At 37.9% G+C, this 17350-nt stretch overlaps 1 protein-coding gene across 1 annotated transcript in view; it reads left to right on the plus strand.

Annotated features, from left to right (window-relative positions):
* Positions 1-17350, plus strand: part of RNF150 (ring finger protein 150) — a 91599-nt gene that overhangs the window by 51715 nt on the left and 22534 nt on the right. Inside the window, exon 2 of the mRNA XM_058192162.1 lies at positions 7713-7963. Within this exon, the coding sequence (XP_058048145.1) occupies positions 7713-7963 (251 nt within the window). The remainder of the gene's footprint in view (positions 1-7712; positions 7964-17350) is intronic.

A 17350-nucleotide genomic window follows, 5' to 3' on the forward strand; every position in this document is an offset into this window, starting at 1 on the left:
CACTGTGTAAGTTTATCAACCCAGGATCCTCTACAATTGGTTTCACATCTGCCTGCTATAGATCTGGCCCTATTTTTCAGCTAAGTACCATCACTTCTCTGTTCTGAAAAATGCCAATGCTGACATAAAGCACTGAGGTAATTTCCACCTTATGCTTATTGTAGGTTCTCTTTTTCTGTGACCAGACAGCCTGAGTTGGTGCCATGGCAGTAAAACTGAAAATGTAAGTTGAAAGATATCATTTGGCAGAATCCAAGTGCAATTCAGGGTATCTGCAGGCCAAGAATCTGAGTAATACACAGGCAATTAGATGTTCAAGTGTGGAACCACTATAAGTAAGGAAGGATTAACTCTTTTTGACTGTCAAGCAGGGAGTGAGGAAAGCTAGAGAGGTCCATTGGTAATAGATAAAAAATGAAGCCATTCTTTTAAGGAGACAAGGTTTTTTGTTTAGAAGAAATAATAGACCAAAGAAGGCAAAGAGCTAAAGTGCTGCCAAGCAAGTTATAAATAACTAGAAATTAATCCAGGCAGTGGTGTATGATCGCAAAGAGTACATTTGGAGGAAAAAGCTTGACTCAAGTGGAGAAAGAAAATCTGTTCAGTAGGTTATCATACCGTATTCATCAAAGTCTGAAATTTACAACAGGAAAAAAAGGGAGGAGCTTCCTGATCAGATGCCTCTGTGATTAGTTCCGCAGACAGAGATAGCACCGAGGTACAATTACCAGCAAAGGGTCAATTCTGGGTGGCAGAAAATTTCTCTGGAAGAAGGAGAAATTATCGTATTATCCATTTGTGTTCTGGAAGAGCTGTTCCTCTCAAAAACTGCAGGAATTTAGTTTTGTTGTTGTTGTTGATTGTGAGCTGAATAGCTTGGAGTCAAGGATTTACAATGTGCCTTAAACGAGTCCTAAATGCTGTGCGGCCTTTTATGGATATTTGATGGGCAAAGGTTTCAATTACTTTATGATTTAACTGTTTTACAACCTAAGATAGATATTCTGAACACCAGTGACGATTAAATAATCTCAGTGAATGTGGAGTTTTTTGTCTGAAGAATTCTGTTTAAAAAATTTTTAATTTAAAGACAAAAAGCTTGACGAGATTGTGGTATTAGAAAACATCAAACTGAAAACAAGGACAGTGATTTTTACAAAAAGGTTTTTTTTCTCTCTGACAAAAGTATCTTTGAATATAGTAAACTTAATTAGATTAACAGAGACTGTACCTACCTGGGAAACCTGACAACTTAAATAGACTAATAGACTCAAGATAGAAAAAACAAAACTGAAAAAAACCTTGCCTTTTATTCTCACCATAGTAACTGGCATACTGTGCTTTCACTTTCTAACCATGGCAACCACAAAAATATATATATCTGCTAAACCAGAAGAAGGGATGCAGGCTTCATTAGAGCAACTTACCTATAAGGGCATTTCATCAGATTTATTGCAGAAATTGTTTGAATAATTTAGTAAAAATATAACTACAATAGTTAAAAAGGAAATGGAAGAATGTTTTGCAAGTATAAAAAAAGATCTGAAAGAAGAAGTTAAGAAAAATGAAAAAACCGTTCAGCAACTTGCTGCACTTTAAAGCAAACTACTAAAAAAGTGGAGAGGACTTGGACATTTTTGGAACTTAGGGGGGAAAATTTTGTTTAAGATTTAGAGCAATTTCAGAAGAACATGGAGAGGATATTAGAGAAAAGATTGTTAAATTATTTGAATTTCTGGATTGGGGGGGAGGATAATAATATAGAATAATATAAAATAATAAAAAGGAAAAAAAACAGGTACAGGAAACTACAGACCTATCAGCCTAACCTTAATACCAGGGAGATTCTGGAAAAGATAATCAAGCAACAGATCACCGAACAGCTAGAAGCAAACAAAATAATAACCAAAAGCCAACATGGGTTTGTCAAAAACAGATCATACCAGACTAATCTTATTGCATTCTTTGACAAAGTGACAAAATTAGTAGACCAGAGGAATGCTGTCGATATAATTTACTTGGACTTCAGTAAAGCATTTGATAAAGTAGACCGTAACCTACTACTAGATAAAGTAGAAAAATGTGGGTTAGACAGCACCACCACCAGATGGATTCATAACTGGCTAACCAACCGCATTCAACATGTAGTCCTCAATGGAACTACATCCACATGGAGGGAAGTATGCAGTGGAGTACCCCAAGGCTCTTTTTTAGGCCCAGTACTCTTCAACATCTTCATCAATGACTTGGACAAGGGGATAGATGGGGAACTCATCAAATTTGCAGATGACACCAAGCTGGCAGGAATAGCCAACACTCCAGAAGATAGGCTCAAGATACAGAAAGATCTTGACAGACTTGAACATTGGGCACTATCTAACAAAATGAAATTCAACAGTGAAAAAAGTAAGGTTCTACATTTAGGCCAAAAAACCAAAATGCACAGGTACCTGTATATGTGGTACCTTGCTCAATAGTAGTACCTGTGAGAGGGATCTTGGAGTCCTAGTGGACAACCATTTAGATATGAGCCAGCAGTGTGCAGCAGCTGCCAAAAAAGCCAACACAATTCTGGGCTGCATAAACTGAGGGATAGAATCAAGATCACGTGAAGTGTTAATACCACTTTATAATGCCTTGGTAAGGCCACACTTGGAATATTGCATTCAGTTTTGGTCGCCACGATGTAAAAAGGATGTTGAGACTCTAGAAAGAGTGCAGAGAAGAGCAACAAAGATGATTAGGGGACCGAGGCTAAAACATATGAAGAACGGTTGCAGGAACTCGGTATGTCTAGTTTAATAAAAAGAAGGACTAGGGGAGACATGATAGCAGTGTTCCAATATCTCAGGGGTTGCCACAAAGAAGAGGGAGTCAAACTATTCTCCAAAGCACCTGAGCAATGGGTGGAAACTAATCAAGGAGAGAAGCAACCTAGAACTAAGGAGAAATTTCCTGACAGAACAATTCATCAGTGGAACAACTTGCCTGCAGAAGTTGTAAATGCTCCAACACTGGAAATTTTTAAGAAAATGTTGGATAGTCATTTGTCTAAAATGGTGTAGGATTTCCTGCCTGGGCAGGGGGTTGGACTAGAAGACCTCCAAGGTCTCTTCCAACTCTGATATTATTATTATTATTGTAATATTGATATAAAGATTGGTAAGTCTCATAGCATCATTACGCATTTTGCAGAATTAAGAAATATTCTGAGGGATGTCCTTGTATAATTTGTCAGGAAGAAGACAAAATATGAAGTTCTACAGCAGCATCTTAATACCAGATAGAGGATTGATAATATAGATGTAATTGTGCTTAAGAAATCCCAATTATCCCAATTTTCCTGTTGACAGCTCATATATAGCTGAGCTGTCAAGCGGCTGGCCAATCAGGAGACAGTTCTTTATGTATGTGTGCTGGCAGTACAGCCAGTAATACTTCTATGTACTCATGTTGCTGGGCCGAACGTAACAGATAATATAGATGTAATTGTGTTTAAGAAATCCCAATTAGAATATTACATGAAAGAAAAAAGTACTTTTTTTCTGATAGACAATCTTAAACAGAAAAAAATACATTTAGGTGGAATAAGCTGGAAGAAGTGCTTTTTTTCTCTTTCAAACAGCAGGCATTTAGTTTGTATTCTGTGCAAAAAGCAAGATTTTAAAAAACTTTTATTTTTTATTTTATTATTTTTTTTTTATTTATTCAAATTTATATACCACCCTATCTCCCGAAGGACTCAGGGCGGTTCACAGGCAAATAAAACAGCATATATATACAAATTAAGAAACCATTAAGAAAACATATTCAAAAAGCCTGATTATTAAAATAATATAGATATTAAAACCAATTAAAACCCCTATAAAATTTAAAAATTTAAAATTAGAAAATTTAAAAAACTAGTCCAGTCCCGCGCAGATAAATAGATGTGTTTTAAGCTCGCGACGGAAGGTTCGGAGGTCTGGAAGCTGGCGGAGTCCTGGGGAGTTCGCTCCAGAGGTGGGAGCCCCCACAGAGAAGGCCCTTCCTGGCGCCGCCAGACGGCACTGTCTAGCTGACGGCACCCTGAGGAGTCCCTCTGTGAGAGCGCACGGGCCGGTGAGAGGTATCCGTAGCAGTAGACGGTCCCGTAAGTAGCCCGGCCCTATGCCATGGAGCGCTTTAAAGGTGGTTACCAAAACCTTGAAGCGCACCCGGAAGGCCACAGGTAGCCAGTGCAGTCTGCGCAGGATAGGTGTCATACGGGAGCCACGAGGGGCTCCCTCTATAACCCGCGCAGCCGCATTCTGAACTAACTGCAGTCTCCGGATGCCCTTCAAGGGGAGCCCCATGTAGAGAGCATTGCAATAATCCAGGCGAGACGTCACGAGGCGTGAGTGACCGTGCACAGGGCATCCCGGTTCAGAAAGGCGCAACTGGCGCACCAGGCGAACCTGGTAAAAGCTCTCCTGGAGACGGCCGCCAAATGATCTTCAAAAGACAGCCGCTCATCCAGGAGGACGCCCAAGTTGCGCACCTCTCCATCGGGCCAGTGACTCGCCCCGACAGTCAGCCGAGGACTCAGCTGACTGTACCGGGATGCCGCATCCACAGCCACTCTGTCTTGGAGGGATTGAGCTTGAGCCTGTTTCTCCCATCCAGACCCAGACGGCCTCCAAACACCGGGACAGCACTTCGATAGCTTCGCTGGGGTGGCCCGTGTGAAAAGTACAGCTGGGTGTCATCAGCGACAGCTGGTACCTCACACCAAGCCACTGATGATCTCACCCAGCGGTTTCATATAGATGTTGAACAGAAGGCGAGAGGATCGACCCCGCGGCACCCCACAAGTGAGGCGCCCGGAGCCGACCTCTGCCCCTGTCAACACTGCTCTGCGACCAGTCGGAGAGATAGGAGGAGAACCACCGATAAATGGTGCCTCCCATTCCCAATCCCTCCAACCGGTGCAGCAGGATACCATGGTCGATGGTATCAAAAGCCGCTGAGAGGTCTAATAGGACCAGGGCAGAGGAACAACCCCTATCCCTGGCCCTCCAGAGATCATCCACCAACGCGACCAAAGCCGCCTCAGTGCTGTAACCGGTCGGAAACCGGACTGGAACGGGTCTAGATAGACAGTTTCCTCCAGGTGCAAGGGAAACTGATATGCCACCATACTCTACAACCTTCGCCAAGTGAAGGTTGGAGACCGACGATAATTACCTAAAACAGCCGGGTCCAGGAAGGCTTCTTGAGGAGGGTCTCACCACCGCCTCTTTCAAGGCGGCTGGAAGACTCCTCCACCAAGGAAGCGCCTGAATAGCCTGGAGCCAGCCTCGTGTCACCTCCTGAGTGGCCAGTACCAACCAGGAGGGGCACGGGTCCAGTAAACACGTGGTAGCATTCAGCCTACCCAACAACCTGTCCATGTCCTCGGGAGCCACAGGGTCAAACTCAAACTTTTTAAAGAAGACTTAGAGGAAACACAAAGGCAAGTTACAATGGCAGATGAAACTTAACAAATGCTACAACATTTAAAAGACATTTAAAAAGACTCTACATTGGATGGTACAGGTATTGACTTTTCTAAAATATTTGGGAAAATATATTGATTATAAATGCTTAACATGGACTATAAATGGGACAACAGAAAAAATATTTCACTATTTAAATACCGGTAAGTTAAAACAAGATACAATTTGTATACAAGAAATATATTTTAGGAAAAAGAGATATAAAATATTTAATTTACAAATATTTGGGAGAGGAATTTTTATTTAAGCAGATTTGAAGAAAATATGTAGTTGTTCTATATACAAACCTTCAACGATATCCAAAACTTATATTGATTAATGATTATAGCAGATTTGTTAGGATGGAAGCTGGAGTGAAAGTAGAACCTACAGAAAGCTAAGATTTTGATATTGGGAATTTATGCCCCAAATTATCTATGTTAACAGGGAGAAGATGGAAATAAAGCTATGTTATGCGAAACAAAGAAATTTTGAATTTATTAAATAAACTAGGGAAATAATTGACATATAAGTTGTGAAAAGAAAAATGATATTAAAGTTATAAGAAGGGGATACTTTAATAACAGATAATGTGAATATGTGAAAAATATTTTATCAGTATACGTTTATTTATTTATTTAGGGAATTTATATTGCCACATATTTGCATATGGCAACTCAAGGCAGCTTACAGAATATAAAACCAGATATAAAAACAATAAAACTAATAAAAGAAGAATCATATAATAAATTAATATAATAAAATCATGCCCACCCCATGCCTCACACAAGTCATTTAATGGGCTCATTACATAAATGTCATGAAATTTCCTTGGAATAAACTAAACTAAACTAATAAAGATAAATGATTGACATACCAAGACTTGTTGAAAAATTATGAAGGGAAATTTAAAATAAAATCAAGAAACAATTAATAGTAGAAGGATATAGTTGCAATCATTCTCCTATTTACATCTGAATCTGAAAAATTTTAAAATGAATATAAAGATTTAGGGCAGGGATCCCCAATCCCTGGGCAGCAGCCCATTATCGAGCCTTGAGTGTTTCAGAACTGAGCAGCAGAAGTGCTGGGCGAGTGCATGCGCATATACCCTATTTGTGCAAGCAGCGGGCAAACATGTCTGTCACTCGTGCAAATTGAGCTGTGCATGCACACTTGCCTGCTCCACACATGGAACCATCCCCTCTCTCCCCCATCTCCCTGCTGGTCTGAAAAGGTTGGGGAACTCTGGAGCAAAGTAAGTCACAATTTGACAGTTGTGTACTGATGAGCAAGTTATTGCTAAAATGTACAAAATTAGATTTTCTGAAATGAGAAAATTAACTTCTTTAATTATAGAAAAATATTATCTTTGTTTACTGCTGACTAGAAGCCTCTTATAGACTTTTAGTGTAAAAATGAAAATACTTAACTTGTGACGTGGTTTTGATAAATAGACTGGATAGTTTATAGAAAGAAGAGTAATATGATGTAACTTTAGAGAGAGAGTTGGTAATATATTAGTACTTATAACTACTGCAAGAAGCCACTTCTTTATATTTTTTCTTCCTTGCACTTTTTGTTTTTTATTTCTGTTTTTTTTTTCATACTATTAGTTTGTCTTAGCTTTTATCTCCTTATTTTAAATTTTTACTAAAAATTATACTAGAAACATCACAGCAGGGGGAAAAAACTGAAGCAGAAATTTTTGTACTTCTACACAGACAAATCAGCAAAGATAAATTCTATTTGCAAATTGATATTTGGGGACAAGATGTAACTCTTAAGGTAGATCCTACATCTATGAACTGTGCTTGTTGCTGATCTCAGATATAGCCATTAGTTTTTTTCACCTTTACCTTTGTAGAAACTGAACAATATCTGTTGCCTTGAAGACATTATGAGGTTTTATATGGCAAGCTGAGAGCCATGTTCCCAAAGAATCCAACTTGGAAGGTATTTTTAGCGAAGCTTGGGAAATTTTCATTTTGCCTCTTAAAACTCACAGAAAACCACAAAATTATAATAAACAGTCTTATATTTCGATCTCACCCCTTTGGGGAATAAAAATGGAAAGCAGGTAAGTAGTTGGTGACTTTTGACTGTATTGTTTTTGTATTTTCTTTTCCACTGATGATATCACTCTTGAAGAAAATATAATTGTTTTGTGGATCACTTGAAGCATTTCTCTGTTAATAGTTCTTTCTTTTCTGATAGGTATTGATGATGTGGTGGCGATAATGATCCCTGAGCCAAAGGGAAAAGAAATAGTAAGCCTACTGGAGCGGAATATTACTGTAATGATGCACATAACGGTGGGAACCCGTAACCTGCAGAAGTATGTTAGTCGTACTTCTGTGGTGTTTGTATCCATCTCCTTCATTGTGCTGATGATCATCTCCTTAGCATGGCTGGTCTTCTACTACATTCAGAGGTTCAGATATGCAAATGCCAGAGACAGGAATCAGGTGAGTGATACTTCACTTGCAAATAAATATCCATTATCTTCCTTTAAAAGAAAAAAATCCAACATAAGCGGTGGTGTATATATGTTTTTACCTTCAGATTCCAGAAATCTGAGAAATACTGATTGGGGATTGTTGTTAAAATGTAACAGAGCCAGAATTGCATTGGTGTATGTCACATTTAATTTTTTTAGTGCCCTTCAGAATGAATATTTCTTAATAAGTATTAAAGAGAGTATTTATTCTTTATATTACATTTGCATAAGAAATAAAGAAAATTGTATTTTGTACAGTTAAAGATAGGGACAAAGAACAAGAAGTTGATCAGCTAGGTCAGTGATGGCTAACCTTTTCCGGGCTGAGTGCCCAAAGCGTGCATGCGCAAATGCATGTACGTCCAAACCCCCAAAATGCAATGCATGTGCAGCCCCTATGCACCCCACCCCCCGTGCATGTGCCTCGACCCCACGCATGCGCGGCAGAGACCCGACAACCAGCTGGAGGCGCATGTGAATGTGCGGCAGAACTGAACTGGAATGATGGCTCATGTGTCCACAGAGAGGGCGCAACGTGCCACCTGTGTCACACGTGCCATAGGTTCGCTATCATGGAGCTAGGTCCTTCTTCACTTACCTAACGCATATAAGCTAGCACAATGTTGTTTAATATAGTTTTTAATTTGAAAAATATCAGTGAACGGATTAATAAAATTCATATTCCATAATGCAGCCAATGCGTTGAATTAATAAGCACCACATTTCACTATTTCTTAATTGAGTGCAAGAATTTGCAGCTTGATGTGATAGTGCCACTAATATGGGTCATCAAAATTCTCCTTCAGCCTAGATAATTCCAAATAAAAAAAAGCAAAGAGAGGAAAGAACCTGGAACTGGAAGACAGATGAAAATGGGCTGGAAAATTCAGCACAGGGGCTGGAAAAATAAATAGGAACTTTCTTGGATAGGCTACCGGTTTAATAATGTATGTTTGTGTGTCTGGGGGTAAGAATGTAGGAGTGCTTCTCAGAGAAATTGACTGAGAGAATGAGTGTTTTTTGGAAAATAACTTTGAGAAACAGGAGAGAAAAACATTGTATCACAAAATGTCTCAGAAATTTTAAGCTAAAAATTAAGAAAAATTATTCCTATTGGAGATGGACATTAAATGCAAAGGAATCTTAGTACAGTAAATAGTTAAATCAATCATTTTTCCTTAGAATCTGTTAATTGATTATTTTCTTTATATTTTTATTTATATTGCAGTACAAAACATATGAGTTTAATTATATTTCAGATAAATTTAGATGGATATTTTATGTCCTATATGAGTAAAAAAAGGTATTTTTTCTTGAAACCTGATAAGATTATAACTTTTACAACTGGATAAAAAACACACATAATGAAAACATGTAAGTTAAAATATATCTCATAGATTACACATGCATTATACATTTAGATGCAGGTTTTTAATTGCCTAATTGGGCAATTAAATGTCTGAAAGCAAACAACAACTCAGGGAACTTTAAATGATACATACAGAAGATAAATCTTTTTATATATGGCTCTAATAGTATGGAATATAGTGCCTTCCTTGTACTTATTATTCTGATATCAATTCTTTTTTAGTAGGCATTCACTCAACAACCCCGTGGTGATTAGATGGCCATTTAGGGTTTTTTTTATATATATTTTACTTGGCAAGTTGGAGTTAAGATTTGGAAATGTTTTATATAAATTGGTCAGAACTGTCACGCACAAGGAATCAGACCCACATGGTCAGTAAATCAAATTACTTCTTCAGTGTTGTAATGCCAGTTTACAAGACTGATTGTATTCTCTTGGCAATGGTGAAATAACGTTTCAGGGAGTCTGTGGGAGGCTGCACTGATTTTTGCTGTGCAAAGGATGGAATGGGACAACTTGCCACAGCCAACTCAACACGGTCAACTCACAGTGGCCAACTCGCATTGGCCAGCTCGCAGTGTTCAACTCACCATGGCCAATTTGCAGCGGCCAACTTGCCACAGTCAACTCGCCAGTCAATTTGCAGCAGCCAACTCACCATGGCCAACTGGCAGCAGCCAACTTGCCACAGCCAATTCACCATGGTCAACTTGCAGTGGCCAACTCGCAGCGGCCAACTAGCAGTGTTCAACCCACCATGGCTAATTTGCAGTGGCCAACTCACCACAGTCAACTCGCCAGTCAATTCGCAGCAGCCAACTCGCAGCAGCCAACTCGCAGTGGCCAACTCACCATGGCCAATTTGCAGCATCCAACATGCCAGTCAATTCACAGTGGCCAACTCGCAGCAGCCAAATCACCACACTCAACTTGCAGTGGACAACTAGCAGCGGCCAATTCACCATGGCCAATTTGCAGCAGCCAACTCGCCACAGTTCAACCCACCAATCAATTCACAGCGGCCAACTTGCAACAGCCAACTCACCATGGCCAACTCGCAATGGCGAACTTGCAGTGGCCAACTCACCATGGCCAACTTGCCACAGGACAACTTGCCATGGCCAGTTCTCTGCAGGACCACTCACTGTGGGATAATTTAACATTTCTATTTAATTATTTAAAATAAATTTTAAAAATATTTTATTTTTTGCCATTCACATTTCATTCTGTTCTTCCTTTTGCATCTTTTCTTTAATGATTCTATTCCACCATTTCGTTGATATTAGTGTAATGCTTGTCTTGCAGCGAGTTGTCCCACAGTGAGTTGGCCACAGTAAGTTGGCCGTGACAAACTGGCTGCAGCAAATTGTCATAGACCTGTGCAAGGAATCTAAGCTCAGACCCTTTCTCACACCTCCCTCCATTCTAGTTGGAGACTTATCACAGAACTTATATAATGTGGTTTTATAAGTATTTATTAATAAATAAATATCTATTCTAACATACTTGCATCAGCTGAAGAACAAATCTGAAATTTCTATATTACAATATACTGCATTCTAGCAGATGCATCAAACGTCTGTATTGTGCGTTTCTAGGCAGGTGCAGGATTTCACTGGTATGCAGTGATTCCAGAAACAGGAAGGCACTTGTGTATTCCTGGATTACACTTTTATAATTTTATTTTTTGTTTCATGTATAAAACTGTTGAGACAAAGCATGTGTCACCGTTTAATATATATGGAAAAGAAACATAGCAATGTAATCCAATCAACATTTATGTTGACAATACATCGCAGCAACTAATCTTGTGCCTGATTAATTAATTGATCTATATTCAGTAACTCATATGTTGCAAGAAATCTCGTATGTTGGCTTGCCTTGTTCCTCTGCTTGGCATGTTCCCTGACCTTTGATTAGACTTATGTTTTTTGCATTCCTTTCTTCCACTGCTCAGTCTGGAACAGCAGTGGCTTCATATCTAAGCAGCAAAAGAGAAAATGGGAAGGTTGGGTTATTCTGTAAGCACAGAAATATATTTCTGTTCGTGGGCTACAACTCACCAATCAGCACAAATAAGAGTTGGTAAAATGATAGTGTTTAGAAGTTTAGAATTGTCACTCCTGTATTCTACAACTAACAGGACAGTGAATGGAATATTTTAAGACAGGTACTCCAAAAATATAGTAAGGGGAATGCATATTTAATTAATTATATATTAACTGCAGCTTGAATTGTATTTGCACCAAATTAGAAAAGTGAAGAGATCCACAAAGGTGAGAATGTGATCAGGAAAATATTAGAATGTGCAGAAATGAATAGACAACCAAATAAGGAGAAAAAACAAACTGAATATTACATGACATGGGACTTATTTTATCAATGGTTAGATAACAAGTATGGAAGTTAGAAACGGAAACAAAAGAAAAAGATTAGTGAAATAAAGAAGATACGTTAGGAGAAATATTATGATTATTATGTTTAATATTATAATTTTAATATAGAATTAATGTTAATGTAATGACGACTTCTTCTTGTGCCATATCCATCATCAGACGTCGATGATCATATTGGTGATCCTATTTTTATCACTGTTTAATTGAAGATGAAATTATTATATTAAAAAATTATATATATATATATATATATATATATATATATATATATATATATATATATATATATATATATATATATATATATATATATATATATATATAAAGAGTTGGTAAAATGATAGTGTTTAGAAGTTTAGAATTGTCACTCCTGTATTCTACAACTAACAGGACAGTGAATGGAATATTTTAAGACAGGTACTCCAAAAATATAGTAAGGGGAATGCATATTTAATTAATTATATATTAACTGCAGCTTGAATTGTATTTGCACCAAATTAGAAAAGTGAAGAGATCCACAAAGGTGAGAATGTGATCAGGAAAATATTAGAATGTGCAGAAATGAATAGACAACCAAATAAGGAGAAAAAACAAACTGAATATTACATGACATGGGACTTATTTTATCAATGGTTAGATAACAAGTATGGAAGTTAGAAACGGAAACAAAAGAAAAAGATTAGTGAAATAAAGAAGATACGTTAAGAGAAATATTATGATTATTATGTTTAATATTATAATTTTAATATAGAATTAACGTTAATGTAATGACGACTTCTTCTTGTGCCATATCCATCATCAGACGTCGATGATCATATTGGTGATCCTATTTTTATCACTGTTTAATTGAAGATGAAATTATTATATTAAAAAATAATATATATATATATATATATATAAAGAGTTGGTAAAATGATAGAATCTGGAAGTTTAGAATTGTCACTCCTGTATTCTGCAACTAACAGGATGGTGAATGGGATATCTTAAGACAGGTACTCCAAAATATCCAAATATTACTAGGTTACCTGCTTCTACAGCTAGTTGTCCTTTTGCCTTTTTAAAAAAATGATAGGTTTTTTATCATCTATTGCATGTTTTTTTTAAATAACAGCAATATCTTTATATACATATATGCATATGGGTACACACACAAACACACACACATCACATTGCTTTGGGACAAAAGAATTGGGAACAGATGGGTAAGAAATTATTCCAATTCTGCTTTTACATGAAGAAATGTGGTATAAATTTCCCAAGTGAACAAGGAGGTAATAAAAAGAGTTTTGCTATCCTCAATGTAAAAATAGATTGAAATAATATTGATTTTGTTACGTTAATGCCTTTATCTTTTAAAATGAGTTCATTTGCAATACAGACAAGCCTTGTTTACTAATTGCCTTATTCAGCGACACACACACCCCAACAATCACTATAGGTAATTTCTCCAGCACCTGACCCAATAGCTGTGAGGGGTGGGAGATTTCAATATACACATAGTGACACAAATTGATGACTGTGGAACACTCTGGCCCAGCTTGTTCATCCACTAAGTAATTTATTTCTATTACCCAATTTTCTATTTTGTTCAAAAGATGTTTTGCATACCTTTTAGCCACAATTCCAATAAGGCTGACTGGTCTTTAATTTTTTGGGTCGCCTTTTTAAATATGGGGAATATAATGATGATTTCTTATCCAATTGGGATGCAACCTGCATTATTTACCTCTTGCGCGGGAGCTGCATTGGATGCCGATTTGCTTCCGGGTGCAGTTCAATGTGCTGGTTGTCACCTTTAAAGCCCTTCATGATTTGAGACCAGGTTATCTGGGGAACCATCTCTTGCTGGTCATATTCACCTGACCCACTAGAATGGGGAGGCAAAGAATATTGCAGGTCCCAACCCCTAAGGAGGTACACCTGGCGGGACTCAGAAGGACTTTCTCCATGGTGGCACTCTGTCGGAGTTTGCAGCAATCCAACAAGCACACAAGTAAATAATTCAGCAGGATTCATTTATAGAAGAAATTTGTTTATATACAATAATATAAAACATGATGCATGTATACAATACATGCAGCTCTTGCAACGTGGTAGCAAGTACAAGGACAAGAAGAAACACAGAATCCAGAAGCACAGAACAAAAGAAGCTATATAATCACTGAAGCCCAACTGTCTATTAACCATTTGTCTCTGTTATTACAATAACAGCTGCTTGCCCATCTGTTGCTTTTCTTCCTTGCAAACAGTCTTTTTTTAAATGAGTCTTATCACCACAGATGAAGCACTGCCATTGTTGCTATTCTGTTTCTTAGAAAAACTTTGCTGGGCTGTAATCTGGTCTCTGCAGATATCCTGTCTGTTGCTTTTCTCTCTCTGCTCCTTGGGCCTCCACCTCAGAAATTTCTCCTTGTGGCTTCTTCTTAAATGGTGTTTATTTTCTTCAGAAAGCAAATAGGCTTTAAGGGCTTCCATTCATAATTCCTGTTCTGGTTTGCATTCAAAAATGGCTGAAACAATGTCCCACATTTCATCAAGACTATTTAACACCAACGGCACCTTCTGAGATTCAGGAATCTGCATTCCATGCTGTTCCAACTCAATAAACACAATCTGCATGTGCAGCAAATGCTTCTCCACACTCTCTTGTGGTAACAACTGGGCTCTGTATAATTGTCTCAATAATTGCACAATATTGCATGCTGACACACTCACATGCACATTTCTCAATTTCAGACAAACCTCCTTTGCAGTTTTTAAATCAGCTGTATTCAAGAATTGTTCATCTTCTAAACTTAAGATGATGTAGGCCAGTGCCTTATCATGCTGCCGTTGATCTGCTGCTGCTAATGGTGCCTGGGGTGGATTAATAACAATATCCCGGAACTCCTTAGCCTTCAGGGAGCATTCCATTTTTGCAGCCCAAATAATATAATTCTTCTGTCCCAATCGAGGCAGAGAGCACTCCTTGAACTCAACAGCCATCCTGCAAGCCTTGTCAGCCTTGTTCTCTTTTCCTTATAACACAAGCTGTCCTTCATCTTAATTACAGTTCAGTCTTTCTGTGTGCTTGCGTGTGTTCTGGGTCCATAACCTGTCAGAGTTTGCAGCAATCCAACTAGCACACAAGTAAATAACTCAGCAGAATTCATTTATAGAAGAAAATTGTTTATATACAGTAATATTAAACATGATACATGTATGAAATACCCATGCAGCTCTTGCAAAGTGGTAGCAAGTACAAGAACAAGAAGCAGAAGCAAGAATTCAGAATCCAGAAGCACAGATCGGAAGCTATATAATCAGAGAAGCTATATTCCAAGCACAAAAAAACGTATATACAGACCAGTTAAACTAAGCCATGCCCAGGCTCTGAGCCATCTCTCATGGCTCACAACAAATCCTATTTCTTAGTCACCAAACAGTTCCCATTGGCTGATTTGTTGTTATGGCTATCCCAGCTCATAATTTCTTATACACTGACACACCCTCCCTTTGAAATGTCATCCCTGCAGCAATTAAACTGGTCCCCATTTTGATGATCTTTTTGTAAGGCCCTGAAGACTTGGTTTTGCCAGTGGGCCTGGGGAACCCAAAGAGAGATGGAGCCCATCAAATGGCTCATTTGACTGTGTGTTGTTTCAATGTTTGTTTGTTTGTTTTCTATACTGTTTTTATTGTTTGTAAACCATCTAGAGTAGCTGTGAGCAAGTAGGAGGCCATATAAATTTCTTAAATAAATAAAAATTATATGATATAACAGCTCTCTTAACAATGGAGCCCACCAATCAATATGTTTCTTGAAGAGTTCTGGGCATAAAAATAATCTTCTCTAGGTACCTTATGAGAATTTAGAGATTGACTAATAAATTTGATTTCTGATACTGACACTAGAGGCCAGGGAAGAAAGTTTTCAAAGGTTAGAGTATCAATAATTTTCTTACGTTGGGGGCCCTAGTTAGATTAGTAAGTACTTTTCCATTTAAATTCTCCCAAACTGAAGCTGGAATAAAAATATCGAACTGAATTTACGTTCCTTTAATAAACTTGATACAATATTCCAGGGGAAAAAATTTAATTTCTCCCTTCCAGATCTGACCATATTTTAGTTGTGGAGGAAGCTTTTTGGGAGGCTGTCACTTTCTTGAAATGACACCTTATTTTAATAATTTAGCATGGTTTTTTACATTAGGGTATCCCTGGATCTGGTACATTACTGCTCTCAACTTTCTGGTATATAAATAGGGAGAATCAAACCAATTTGAATTTATTTGCTGTTGGTTTCTGAAAATTGATCGGTCAAGGATTTTCTCAGAAAGACACAAATCAAGTGTAATGAGTCAAGATTTTATTTGGATCTTGAATAAAGGAGAAAATTTTGTCCAAGTCTGGACATGTTCTGTATTCAGAAAGGTAGATATCTTTCTTTCTTTTGCCTAATTGAGCTGTCTATTCTGCCTTACTTAAAGATTAGCTAATAGCTTCTGTTCTGGAGGCATAGCTAATCTAGTATCAGATCTGCTTTGGAAATGGACTGTGATTACTTGATGATTGCTATCCTTCCTTATGTGGGCTTGGATGTCTGAAAACAGAGCAATCTTGTTTTATGTAACACATAGATAATCTAAAACATAGTTAAGAGTTTTCTGAGTGATATATAAAACCAGATTCTTTACCTCTTAAAATATGGAGGTTACATTTATAAATTAAGGAGATCAGTTGTGAGCCTGCGGTATTTATTTTGAGGTCTTTGGAGAACCAAATGGATTATTTATAAAATAATCCTCATGAATAACACCCAGGTGTACAAAATCTTCTAGAGGCATTAAAGTCTCCTGCTAATATTACAGTAGCTTTAGAATGATTTGAGTTTATCTTTAGTACGGTCTTTTCTAGATTCACCAAAGTATTAAGAGAAAATTGGGAAGATGTATGTGTTGGTAGACACATGTTCAGTAGAACTATTTCAGAGAATTTATATAAACATTTTACAGCAAACTAATGGGGAGAGTCATCAAGACCAATTCGTATACTTGCCAGCCAAGCTTTGCATTGGCAAGTATAGTCCAGGGGTGAAATCCAGCAGGTTCTGACAGGTTCTGGAGAACTGGTAGTGGAAATTTTGGGTAGTTCAGAGAACCGGTAGCAGAAATTTTGAGTAGTTCAGAGAACTGGCAAATACCCCCTCTGGCTGGTCCCAAAATAGGGTGAGAATGGAGATTTTTCAGTATCCTTCTCCTGCCACGCCCACCAAGCCACACCCACCAGGCCATGCCTCGCCCACCAAGCCACACCCACAGAACCGGTAGTAAAAAAAATTGAATTTCACCACTGAGTCAAACCTCCCAATTCCCACCCTTTAGTGTTATACTTCCAGGATCTAAAGCCTGGAAAATGACTCTTTTCCTTATCTGTAGTCAACCAGGTCTCTTGGAATGCCATGAAATCAAATATAGAGAGGAATTCCACCAGGTCTCCATCCTTTGTTCTGTTCTGTTCTATTTTTTTCAGCCAGCAATATTCCAGGTAGGTAACTGGGTAGAGCCTTCATGCTTAATATTAGTGGGGGTGATTGGGAAAACATTGAAAT

The sequence above is a fragment of the Ahaetulla prasina genome, chromosome 8 (genome assembly GCF_028640845.1).
Source record: "Ahaetulla prasina isolate Xishuangbanna chromosome 8, ASM2864084v1, whole genome shotgun sequence".
In the NCBI taxonomy this organism is placed as follows: domain Eukaryota; kingdom Metazoa; phylum Chordata; class Lepidosauria; order Squamata; family Colubridae; genus Ahaetulla; species Ahaetulla prasina.